Source organism: Typopeltis vanoorti, chromosome 14, assembly GCF_054136105.1.
Source record: "Typopeltis vanoorti isolate ZY-2024b chromosome 14, IOZ_Tvanoo_1.0, whole genome shotgun sequence".
In the NCBI taxonomy this organism is placed as follows: domain Eukaryota; kingdom Metazoa; phylum Arthropoda; class Arachnida; order Uropygi; family Thelyphonidae; genus Typopeltis; species Typopeltis vanoorti.
The window spans coordinates 112,656,769-112,670,706 of NC_143562.1; the positions used below are offsets into that span (position 1 = coordinate 112,656,769).

At 35.1% G+C, this 13,938-nt stretch overlaps 1 protein-coding gene across 1 annotated transcript in view; it reads right to left on the reverse strand.

The window, feature by feature from the left end:
- Positions 1–10,016: 10,016 nt before the first annotated feature.
- Positions 10,017–13,938, reverse strand: part of mre11 (double strand break repair nuclease mre11) — a 42,028-nt gene continuing 38,106 nt past the window's right edge. The window contains exon 4 of the mRNA XM_090403933.1: positions 10,017–11,570. Within this exon, the coding sequence (XP_090260059.1) occupies positions 10,630–11,570 (941 nt within the window). The 3' untranslated portion in view covers positions 10,017–10,629. The remainder of the gene's footprint in view (positions 11,571–13,938) is intronic.

A 13,938-nucleotide genomic window follows, 5' to 3' on the forward strand; every position in this document is an offset into this window, starting at 1 on the left:
CAGCTACTTTCATATGTTCTAAAGATTAGCTGCATTCTCTTGAACATCCTGAAGTGTATACAGTTCCTTGTGCCTGCAGTTTGGCCTACTTTGAACAGACTGGTAGATCACTTAACATCCACTTTGAAAAAACACAAAACTTAGATCCAAGATCATCTGTATGGATAATCCTTCGCATAAGATCAGATGGAGGAAAACATCTTAACATCTTTATTACATGGAAGTCGTTAAAGGCTTGAGAGACAATTTTTAGAATCAACATCAGCTATGAAATAAGTATGGTTGTATTAATTTAACAAAGATCCATTAGACTATTTGGTCCACCTTTACTATGAGTTGCCTCATTCCTGAAAATACCTCAGATATTTCATTCCTGAAATATCTACACTTGGATAAAGGATTAAACTAAATTTATTACATCCATTAGACTATATCATTTTAATACCAAATATCTTAACTTCTCTCCCAGCAATAGAGGGTATCACGTAAGGACATTAGTTCTATCGTCAGTTACAATTTAAATTGTTTTCTTCAATTATGTAGTTTAGTGCCATGTGCCAATCACAGTTATAATTGTGCTCTGATGATGTTTTGCAGGCTTATATATCACGTAAGGACATCAGTTCTATTGTCAGTTACAATTTAAATTGTTTTCTTCAATTATGTAGTTTAGTGCTATGTGCCAATCACAGTTATAACTGTGCTCTGATGATGTTTTGCTGGCTTGTATATTATTATTTATTTAATAATATTTATTATACATTTGTTAATATGTTATAAATATATTTTTTACTCTCTTGGTGTTGTTTATACTGTAAACATTATTATGAATTAGTATTAGTGTGTTTTTATTAGTATCTTCATTTCTGAGTCTTTTTATGGCTTGAGTATTTGTATGTGATTTAACTACAAAGTTTGTTAATTGTTGAGATTATATTTGGTCATTCAAACATATAATTAAAATGAAATATATATTGATCTTTAATTGACAATGATTTATAAACATCTAATGCCAACAAGTTTTGCCAATGGGGCTGTTCGGCTTCTTCAGGGCTTATAACAGTAAGAGAAAACTCAAAGTGGCTAGTAAAAAGTTTGTTATTAACTATTTGTAGTTACCATAGCATAATTAATGAATTACTTGATTAAGTTATTTTTAAAAAATTTCATTTATATTTTTAGAAAACCTTGCATTACAAATATTCACTATGTGGATGAGGAAATAATTTCATTCCAAATAAATATTTCCTTGGGTACCCAATTTATTTTATTTCGTGTGCGAACTAGAAAATGTAAGAGCATACATATAAATGATTAAATGCATACATTTAAAGAAATAGACATTAAAAGAACAGGGATTAAAAGCATACATTACAAGACAAAAATGCTAGTTGCATGAAATATTAAGCAAAAACCTAAAATGTCAAATTTCACTCATCTAGTGACTAATATACTTTAAAGCTGTTTCATTACACTGCATTAAATCTTCTCAGGTACATATATTATTAATGTCTATTAAGCAGCATTGCAGAAGATGATCCATGGTTTGTGTTTCACAACATGAGCAACTGTCATTGTCTGTGTAGCCCGATCTGGCCATATTCTGCTTTGATCTGCCCATTCCAAAACGAAGTCTATTCAACGTCTTCCATCTTTGCCAGTCAAGATGTAAGCCGGAAGGAAGAGATTCATTTAAGTTCAGAGCCTCTGGAGATTGTTCTTGCCATATTGTTGTCCTTGTAGCTTTTATGGAAGGTTCCACTGAGTGAATAAAACTTTTCCCTGATCTTAGCCTCTTATGTACTGCAACATGTCCATACAAAGGATGCCATTCATCATTTAGTTGTTTCCACTCACATCTACGCTGTGTAATCCCTCTGATGTGAGGAGGTACAATACCAGACAGTGAGTATAGATGGTCATTTTTTGTAGGCTTAAGGCAGCCACTAATGTGCCGACATGTTTCATTAAGAATCTTATTGATAATTTTGACATGTGATGATCTTTCCCAAAAGATCTAGCTAGCATATTTGGCTGTCGAAAAGCAGAGTGCCAGTGCAGAGGTGCGCAGTACTTGTGGATTTGCACCCAAATGATGATGTTAATCGGCACAGAATATTACGTGTTTGAGTTTTAGCTGCTGTCTTCTCTATGTGTCTCTTATAATTTAGGGTCCTATCTAGTGTAACACCTAGGTAAGTTGGATTTGGATAACTGACCAGTTTCATGCCATTCCATTCTATATTCAACTTTCTCCTCGCCTCCCTATTATTTAGATGGAAAGGACACATTTGGGTTTTACTGGGATTTGGTTTCAGTTGGTTTTCCTTATAGTAAATTGTAAGGGTTTCTAGCTCTTGTGTGAGCTGCTTCTCAATGTCATCAAAGGATTTCGCTTGATAAGCTATTGCCCAGTCATCTGCATATAAGATGGTTCTTGACCATGGTTTATAGGTTGGTCATTAGTTTATATATTGAAGAGAAGGGGAGATAGCACACTTCCCTGAGGTAAACCATTTTTCTGGATATGTCATCTTCTCTTTTTTCCTTGAAAATCAACAAAGAACCTCCTGTTGAACAGCGGTGACCTAAATATCTCCACTAACTGACAGCTGTCATGCTGTAAATTTTGACTTTAAGCTTTCTAAGATTTAGTATGCCATATGCTGCTGTCAAATCTATAAATAAAGCTCCTGTTGCTAACCCCCTTTCAAAGTCGTCCTCAATAATTAAGTTTAATACTTGCCTGGTCTAAATCCTGCCTGTTCTTTTATCAGCACTTTATTTATTTCTGGACTTAGCCTGTTCAAGATTAACCTCTCATACAGCTTCAGTGTTGTATGAGAGTAGCCTGTAGCTCTTCGGATCCTCAGCAGGTTTACCCGGTTTCAGGATAGGTATTACTTTCGTTTGTCTCCATATGCTGGGTATTTTAGCAAATTTCCAAGAAAAGTTGAAAAATTCTAACAACCACTCTGTTGCCTTTTCTCCCAGATTCCTTAGTACCTCATTTTTGACATCATCTATACTGGCAGCTTTTCCTGGTTTTAAGGCTTTTACGGCATTTTCTAGTTTCTCTTTAGTAAATGGTGCTTCGAAGAGATTATTTTCTGAATCCCTAACTTTTTTAATATAATCTTTAGGTATTTTTCCTTCGGTACTTGGTTTACCATTCAGAGATAGCTGAGCTGCAATTGTGGTTTGCATTTATATTAACTTCAGTGGCTGCTGTTGTGGGGTCACCAGATAATTTTTTGAGTAAGAGCCAGGCTTTCCTGCTACTGCTTTATATCTAAGCTTTTAATTTTCTCTGCCCATTGTTGACTTCTTTTTTCAGACAGTGCTGCTATAAGTTCCTCTCCTGCATCAATTGTTTCTGATGAAAATGGATCTTTATCATATAGGTCACAATATATGATTTTTGAGTGGGCTGTTGTGTATATAAAGCTATTAAGTTTACTGTGCATTCATTAATTGCATGTGTTTTCCAGCTAATCTGTCTGTTTTGCAGGAAACTCATGCATTTATATATTTCAACAGATATGAAAGGTCTGCTGGAAGAAGTGAGAAAGAAATGTGAGAAAGTTAAAATTGTAGGATTGCTACCAAGAAGATATGGATGCGAATTTTTAGATATGTGGGTGTGTCTGATGGCAGAAAAGACTTGTATAAGAATGATGACCTGCACTTGAATTCATTTGGCATCAGAAGCCTGGAGAAATTATTTCTTGGTATAAGATATAATGCAGAGTCAGGGAAACTATTGTAGATCGTCATGGGAGGAATTGGAAAAAATGTGTCTGAAAGTTCAGCTATAGTATGTAAATGTGATAAAGATATGAATGCCTTTGAACATGGTTATATATGGCGAAGGAGTGGAAAAATTTGCTTTGGGTTCAGACCTTTTAAGTATGTCTGGGGAAGGAAAAGAGAAAATTTTAGAACAAGAACAAATAGATTGCATATCTAATTATAAGAATAGGTTAGGTGGTAATTTTATTATGTCTTTACACAAATGCCAGGAGCATTAGAAACAAAGGGGTTGAGTTCGTTGCTTTATTGAATACAATGTGGCCTAAGATTGTTGGCATTAGTGAAACCTGGCTATCAGAATCAGATATGGTAAATGGGATCGAGTGTAATGGGTATACTATTTTTAGGAATGACAGAAGAGACAAGATAGGAGGAGGAGTGCTACTAATGATATCAGATGACTTAAGTCCAGTTAGGGTAGAAACACAAGAAAACAATGGTGGTAACAATGTCCCATGTAGCGGTGAGTTTGAGTCTATCTGGTGTGAAGTGGAGGTTAACAGAATGAAATATATGGTGGGGGTGTTGCTACAGATCTCGCGGCTCAATGGCAGTGGACGAAGAAATGCATCATCAATTTAGCCTTATGGGTACCAAGCAAATGATCATTATGGGTGACTTATTTTCCAAACATTGATTGGGTAGAAGAGAATTCTCATGATAAGAAAGAAGAGGAATTTATTGAATTATTGCAAAACAACTTTCTCAAGCGGCATGTGAAAGAAGGAATTTGAGGTCAAAGAGTGTTGGATTTGCTCATAGCATCAGAAGGGGTTCTCTGTCAAGAATATGGCTATTTTACCACCAATTGGTGACAGTGATAATGCTGTACTTTCTTGGGAAGTATCTACTTGTATTGAAGTTCCAATTAAAACAGGTTACATGTTGAACTACAAAGCTGGAAATTATGATCAACTTAGGAGAATACTATTGGGGTCCCATGGTATCAGTTACTGAATGGGAAAAATGTCAGCAATGCATGGGAAGGGAATCTTTGAAAAAGTGCTTGAATGAGGCGGTATCTCAATGTATCCCTAGTGTTCGAAAAATAAATAGGTTGGGAGCAAAATGGATGTGCAACATTAAGCAAGAGATCTACAAGAAGATGATGATGTGGAAAGAATATTGTGAAAATAAGAGTGAGAGGAGTAATGAAATATATAAAGCTCAGGCCAGAAAAGTACCGAGTATTGAGGAAAGCTAAAATGGAGTATGAAAAGAAATTGGTCATGCAAGCTAAAGGCAATCCAAAAGAATTTTATCGTTAATCAGGCAGAGTCTATCATCAGATGTGCAACTGTTTGCTGATGATGTGAAGATAGACAGGGCAATCAGGAATGCTAGTGATATTCAGCAATTACAAAATGATTTGAATAGACTGGAAATTTGAGCAAATGAAAATGGCTATCAGTTTAATGTTAGTAAGTGTAAAGTTATGCACTTTGGCGTGATTAGAGTTCCAGCAGCATATTATATTAGTGGGTTTATGCTACAAGAAACTGAAGAGGTAAGGGATCTTGGTATATTGGTGGATAAGAATGTAAAGTTCAGAGATCACAAAGCAAAAGTTGCAAATACAACTCAATAATTGCGATGTTGAAGCGAATCTTGACATGTAAGGATAAGGAAGTCGTTTTGCCTCTTTATAAGGCCTTGATAAGACCACACCTGGATTATTGTGAACAGATTTGGTCTCCTGGGTTTTAAGGGAATAAAGAAGCTGTGGAAAGAGTGCAAAGAAGAGTTACAAAGATTATATCCGGATTATGGGATTTAGATTATGAGGACAGATTGTGAGTATGTGGATTGCGATAGGGATAGTGAGTGCACCTAGTGTGAATGAATTTACGGGAAGGTATGATAGCTGGTTTGGGTGATTTATAGCCTCCTTTGAAGAGTCCTGGACTTCCTGAAGGTCTCAGATAATAATAATAATAATAACAACAATAATTTCTAGAAAGTCAGATCTCAGTTGCACTCATATGAAGACAGCTAATGAATCTTCAGCTGAAAAACCTAATTTGTTCCTTACATTCATCACAGGATTTGAAATCAAGTCTTTCTAACAAAACTGCATGGTCATTCTTTCAACCGTATTATAGAGCACAGGCATTTGGCATTCACATGGATATGGTATTCTGAATTATACTAAAATTCCTTTACCCTCCCTACTGGCAGATGTGGATGAAATAGTGAGACCAAACTGCACTTCTTATCCATGTTATTCAATGGATCCAGATTTAGCTGGACGTCTATAGACGTTGTGGTCGGTTGGGGTGTTAAAGTCTTAAATGCTACCATGAATTATTTTACTGTTGAACTTCAACATCACCCAAATAACTTTTCTCATTCTTCTCCTGTGATTCACTAGAAGAGTAGTCATCCAAATCTACTTATCCCTTAGAAACTAAATCACCCTAAATCCAAATTAAATGTTATCATTCTTCTCAAAAACAAAAGCATTTTAAGTCAACCTGATAAAGTTTAAAAACTTAACCATCTTTGGACTGCCATTCACCAGTATTTGACTTTTATGGAATTTTGAGATTTCAAAATCAATTGTACTTGCCATGAAATTATATTCTTGTTTAATTCTTTATCAAAGTATAAGAAAACTTTGTTAATTACTTTCATGACTAGGCTACTTGTACATAGAGGTTGATGACATAAATTGCCTTAGTATATTAAACAAAATGCATTTCCTTTCATAAGAGCATAATTCTATGCATTAAGGAAGGATCACTAACCAGTCTGGTTTCAATCTTTATTGAGGTCTCATCAGTGAGAGCCAGACCCAGGTAGATACTAAAGCTGAATTAATGTAAAAGTCATATATTTCTCACAAGTTGTTAAAATACTCAAGAGTTACAGATAATTATAGAAAGTTTTTCACATGGTTAATTTTTTTTTTTTTAATATTACTCCCACACACAAAAGGCAAAAGAGTCTATAGTAAACAAATGTTGTGTGTGTGTGTGCGCAAGGGTCAGGATTAGAATAATCTGTTGATATTCTTCTTGAACTGTTGGAGGTTGTACTCCTTTGGAAGTGCTTTACGACAGAGGCTGTTGCCAAAGAATTGAAGTGGATGGAATAAAAGATGACTGGGAGAAGCAGGTTCGGTGAGTATCAGTTGAGCAGCTGTTGCTCAAGTTCCTGTAGATCTTCTGCTGAACTAGCAGAAGATCTACAGGAACTTCTGCTGAACTAGCATCCATAATGCATCTAGATATTTCCATGGCTGAATGGCCATGGAAATATCTAGAAGAGACACAATTTCAGAAACTGATCTTCTATGGGAAAGTGGCTGAAGAAAGTCTGTAAGAGATGTGTCATTAATCAACTGAACTGTCCTTTTCTAAACAGCATCAAAAATGTTTAGGGAGGTCTTAGATGCACTACCTTAAACATGAGAGCAGTATTCTAAGGTTGGCCAAATTTGAGATTTATGCAGAGGAAGTAACTGTTCAGCAGAGAAGTACTATCTTGAGCTTTTTGGAACTTAACATGTCAATTAAATTTTTATCTCTACCTTGTAACTCTAAATTTAAATTGCTTAATTTCATACAGAAAGCTACTAAAAATCATGTGTAGCAACCATCTTTTATTGTGGATAAATATCTCCTTTTTCATCAAGAAAAATTTTTATATCGTTAATTAATACAAGAAATCTTTCTAAAAATTGACTTCTGCTGAGCCAGCGAACATTATTGTACAACAGAAGTTCCCTATCATCATCTGCCTGTAATTTAAATAACCGCCATCGCAGGGCTTTTCCTCGAACAGAATTTACAATTTTAAATGTAATATCCAAAACATCTTTTGTGTTTAATCTTTTACTACACAGTACTTGGTAAATAATACAGTGGTAAGTTAAAAAATCTGGATATTTGTCATCGTTGAGCTTCCTTAACCCATCATTGTATGTTGCCGGCCATCGGAAAGTTGTTTGAACTCTTTCTGACTGACTTCGGAGATGTTTACACTTAGAGCCTGCAAGCCTTTCTCATACACACAAGTTTCAATAACAATCTTTCTAATGCCGCCATGTACAGCTTCAGCGACAAAAACATTTGTTTTTAACTCTAACATATTCTTATTAAAGCAGTATATACAGTTAGCTTCGAAAGAATTATTTACAAAAACATCTAATACAAACTATACCGAGTCAAACAAAGTTTATTTTTTTACAAAATAATGATAAATAAAATATTATGTTTTCAGTTTTAATTAAATTTGTAAGTAAGGAGGAATACACAAGAGATCGACCAAAAATCGCTCCGCGATCGATGGGTTGAACACCCCTGGAGTAGGATGAGTGGAATGTACTATCATCAACAAAACTACTAATAGGTTTGCAGTCAATGAGAGCAAGTCTGTAATCATGAAAATCATGGGTGAAATGACAGAGCCTTGAAGGAGAGCAGCATTGATAGGAAAGTCTGAAGAGAGAGAACACTATCCATCATTAAACATAGGGATTGATCTGTGAGAAAATTGGGAATCCAATTACACAAGGATGAAGGCAGTGTAAATTATGAAAACTTATTGCGTTCTCGATGCCAGACCTTATCAAAACCTTGGAGATATCGAGAACAATAGCACGTTTCCCCAAACCTTTCCAGGAATAGGTCTAGAGGTGCATGAAATGCATACTGTGGTCATTAATTAGACAACATTTCTCAAGGTACTGAAGAAGTTGACTGTGGATAAACATTACTTTAGACAAAACTAATGTAAGAACAATAGGGCAATAGCTTGATGGTAAACATTTATCTCCTTTTATGGGAGGGAACTGGTTGTACATGGGTTTTCTTCCATGCTGTAGGGTGGATGCCAGCTGAGTAGTTTAGCGAAGAGATAAAGAACAGGTGTTAGTTTAGGAGCAAAACAGGTGGGATTCCATCATTACTGGCTCCTTTGTGGTATCTAAGTTATTCAAGATTCTTATGATGTCTTTCTGGTGGAAGGTCACAGGAGGCATGAAATTCAATTTTCTAGACCAGCGCTTCCCAAACTGTGGGCTGGCCCCCTTGGGAGCCGTAGGTTTTGTTGATGGGGAGGGGCCATGAAATAAGGAAAACAAATTGAAAATGTTTTAAGACTAAGTAATTTTTCTTATCTTAAAAGAAATGTATTTAATTTTTATTATTATTATTTTTATTTATTAGAATGGAAAAAATCACACATTGGTTCACAAATTTTGCTTCCTGCATATTTCAGCGCTTAATGAATATTAGTAAATATATGCTTATTTATCTAAGTTTCATTTCAAAACAGAAATCTAAGAATTGCAATTTCAAATATTTTGCCTGATATTGACTTTTTGTGTAGCAGAATTGAAACACATCCATCACATTAAATTGTTATTAAACTTCTTTTATGTTTTTAATTCTTTCTTTATTACTAATCGTTTTACATTTCATGTGCTTATACTGCAAATGTACAATATATCTATCTATATAAAAATATGAGATAATGTGGCATGTCAAATGTGTATGTAAGCTGCTAAAAATGTAATAATTGTATTTGGTTTTTGCAATATTCGCTGTGTATGTTTTGTATTGAATATAAATACAATAAATATTATAATAATATATGTCTATATTACGATTTTTTTTTTAGGGGACCGTGAAATGTTTTAATTTTTCCAAAGGGGCCCTGGCATCTAGAAGTTTGGGAAGCACTGTTCTAGACAAAGAAGAGCATGATTTGCCATGATCATTTATGGAGGAGTTGGAAGAGAAGAATAACACTAAGCCATCAGCCTTGTCTTCAGGCAGTGTTACAATGCTACCATTAGGGTGAGATAAGAGAAAGTAGCACAGTACAAAGGATGCACCCAACTTTGGGCCCAGCTGTATTCAATAAGTAAATTGTATTCTTGTTTAATCCTTTATCCAAATGTAAGAAAACCAAGTTTGTGCATGAAGATCTTCACAACTAGGCTACATGTATACAGAATCTGATGACTTCAGATCAGTTGCCTTATAATTCCATAATGTAAAGCACACTTTCAGAAGTGCACAGTGCTATGCATTAAGGGGAATGAATTTTTTTAAGTTTGAATATATCTTTTATAAGCATGCAATTTCATTTCAATATTGATATTCTGGGAATTTTAGAAACATATATAGATAGAGAATACAGTTTAAAACATTCATTATGGATTTATCATTTGAATGAAAACTGCAATATTTTATTCAAGTTTTTCATGAAGTATTTTAATATATTTAATATAAAATGTATAATGCGATGCAAAATAATATGCATTTTTAACATTTGTCATTTTAGGTAAAGCCTATTGAAATTCCAACTGGTTTAATTAAATTACACTTAATTTTATGTTTTACTTCATTTTTCAAGTTCCTTTCCATTAGTACTTTTCAAGCTTTGCAGTTTCATAGATAACCTTTATGATGCTAGTCTGCAGAAGAAAGAATTATACACTATGCAATTCCAGAGTTGGATGAATTTTGATGTAGAAAGTAGATGCAGATAATAAATCAATCAATGAATGCATACAACTAAACAGAAATAAATAACAGAGTTATGATTAGGAACATCACTTTCATCCAAAATGCTAAAGAAATACACTCAAACTGAGGGCAATGATGAAGGCAAAGACTGGCTGCCCATTAATTTTTAAAAGTTAAAGCAAAAAGTGTGCTGCCAACTTCTTTTAGGCAATCAAAAAGATGTTAGGATGATTTATAACAATAAATCATCCTAACTCACATTGTTGAATTTTGTAATAACAAAATTCAACAATTTCCATAATTATTATACAAATTTCTTTCTTTCTTTTTTTTTTTTTTAACCAAAGGGCTCATCAGAATCACTATCATAAGTGAATGCTCTTTTATTTTTTTTATTATATTTAGTTTTTTTTTTCAGTGGAGATTGTCCTTTAAGTTCAATTTCATCACTTGAAGAAGTTCTGTTGTGTAAATGATTTGTACTAGTAATTTTAAAACTATCAAAAAGAGTATTTTTGACGGATTTAACATTCTTATGACCACTGCCCTGTGTCCTGGCACGTGCTCTACCACGTCCTCGGCCCCTTTTATGATATCCACTCTCATTACTGTTAACTGATGAACATGACCTAACACTATTCTTACTTCTTCCCCCTTTTTGCGATACCAAAATTGATGATGTATTATCATCATTCAGTTCTTCATCTGTAAATATTTCCTCAATATCACTTCCATTTTTATTCTGTGCAGATTTTGTTTCAGATTTCTCAAGAGTGCTAATTGTTTCAGCAATCTCTTCAGGATATTTCTTTTGTCTTTCTTCTTTAAAACTTTCAATTGCATGATCTATTTCTTTATCCTCTACTTCTTTATTCTTCAAGTAATTCTGTACTTTCTTTAGCTGATGACATATCAAATCATTTATAGCTTCTTTAACCTCCTTTTCCACAAACTTATGAACAGCTAAACCCATTCCAGTTTCTGAAAGAAGAGATAAACGACCATTATCAGCCTTCTGAAAGTATGTCTTCACTAAATCTTCCACTCTGCTTTTATCAGGTCCTTCACACTTCAAGATATTTAAGAATGTATCTACATCTAAATTAGCACTGTTTTTGCCAGTCTCTCTTCTTTTTCGTTGAAATTTAACTATATCCTTTGGATTTGCAACCTTATCAACATAATCATGACCAAACCTCTGCACATTAAAGGTCTCAAATTGGTCTGTATACTCAACTCGAAGGCGAATTAATGGTTTGTCAGGTTGTTTAGGATGGCCTATAAAAACAAAAACAGAAAACAATAGGTATTATTTTATCATTTCTATAGTGTTAATGCAAAATAACATGAGAAATGAAATTAAATTTAAAAAAAAAACTAAAAAAATGTTTCTCACTCTTTTCATATAAGTCATGCCATAAACAGTTACCTATTTAAGCTACATTTTGTCCAATGAATGGTTTGCATGACTTAATTCTGCACCAGTATCCTTCCCAAAGTATCCATTTATACAGGGGCACGGCAGTAGCGTCCGGTGCCTGTGTGCAAAACTTTAGTTGCCGCCTCTATACCCCTCCCCTCCAATAAAAAAAACACTTTATAAAAACGTTATTTTTAATATTTGATGCCAACAAAGTGAGTATTTCATTTTGAATTTTATCTCCTAAATAGGAGCGCATATTTTTAAAGTCAGGATCATTAGCTACACGTCACATGTGTTCTGATATAAAAAGGATCAAACTTTTCAAACGTCTCAATGGATGTACAAGGTAGTTTTAGGTCTGATGCTTCAAGTGTTTCAATGAATTTTAAGGATTGTGTAACATGTTAATAAAATATATGAAACTCTGGTTTTATAGTGTAGCTGCTAGATTAACTAGCAGAAATGCGATTATAGTTTTTAAATTATATACAAAAACAGCAAGTTAACAACACAGGTAAGTGGACTGTAATTGGGCAATTCAATAGGCCTAACCACCGTTGGAATCGCCATTGTTGATTAATTACTAAAAGCAACTGAATCATAGGCTCACTGCCCTACTGTGTTGAAGGTTTTTTTCATAGCCCTTACATAACTCCAGGAGACTCCCGATTGGTATGGAAGGCATCAAGATTAAGATTATAAACAAGGAGGAGTCATTAGAAGTTTTAAAACTTATCATAGCAAAGTTTGAGACTGACTGGCCAGGTTATTTAAACCTGTACGCCCAAACAAATGATCCAGAAGTAGAGGATGAAGAATCCCAAGGGGAATTCATAACTGTTCCACCATCTAAAAACCCCAGTCATAATAACAACTCACAAGAAGAGCACTCAAACAAACGGAGAAGAACAGCAGACAATCTTATGGAGGATGACTCACCCGCACAGGCCCCGCTGAAAAACTTGGAGAAGATCCCCCAGTTATTCTATGGGACATGGAGAAATGGATTTCTGTCATATCAGCCCTCAGGGAACAAAACATCACATACTCCTGGGCAAAAAATTCAGACAAGGGAGTCAAAATCCAGCCAGTCACCATCACTGACTACAGGCAGATGACAAGGCTAATGGACACCAAAAATCTTCCTTACCATATATTCGCTTTACCGAGTGAAAAGACCCTAAAGGTGGTAATACATGGAGTCATAGAAGCAATCACTCCAGAAGAAATCTCAGCTGATTTAAGCAACCAGAGCTTGACTTCAATCAAAGTAAGCAGGATGCTCAGGTCTGATAAAAGGCCAATGCCTTTAGTACTCGTGGAGACTGATAACACCCAGAAGAAAATATAGCCTCAGAATTACTATGGAACCTCTAAGAAAGAGAGCATCAGCAGGACAGTGCCACAGATGTCAGCGGTTTGAGCATGCCCAAAAGCTATGCCAGGCCAACTTCAGGTGCTTAAAATGTGGTGAAGGCCACCAGACCATCATATGCACCAAGCCAAGATCTACGCCAGCTAAGTGCACAAACTGTGGAGGTCCTCACTCTGCCAACTATAAAGGATGCATAGCACACCCAAAGAACCGCAGGTCTCCCAAAACCGCTCATCCATCACCGAGCAGTGACACCCTGGGCAACTGTGCAGATTGCCATCCAGTTCAAATAACCTCCACCTTGACAACTCAGAAAGGAAATCAATCTGAAACCAGGACCAAAACATATGCCGGGGCTGCATGATCCAAGAATACTTCCTCCAACGAATTTACAAGCTCCAACCTTACATCAGTTCTAACTGCCTCACTAGCTACCATGCTTCAAGAATTCAGCAAAACAAATCCTACATCATCCTCACAAAGAAATTCCTTCAAGGTACCCATTCCATTCCGACAGCCCTCAATCATGAACAATAGGAAATATACACCTAACTCTCTTACCATAATTGCATGGAATGCAAATGGATTGAACAACAAAATCCTTGAACTACAAGAGTTCACTCACAGATACACTCCTGATATAATTCTAGTAAATGAAACACATCTCAGGCCAGCTAATAACCCTAAATTACGGAACTACGCAATGTACAAAACAGACAGACTCACTGCCAGTAAAGGAGGCACAGCCATATTCATTAAAAACTACATAAGCCACAATGTACTGACCAATCCACAAACCAAGAACCTAGAGATAACAGGCATTGAAGTCCATACACTTTGACTCCATT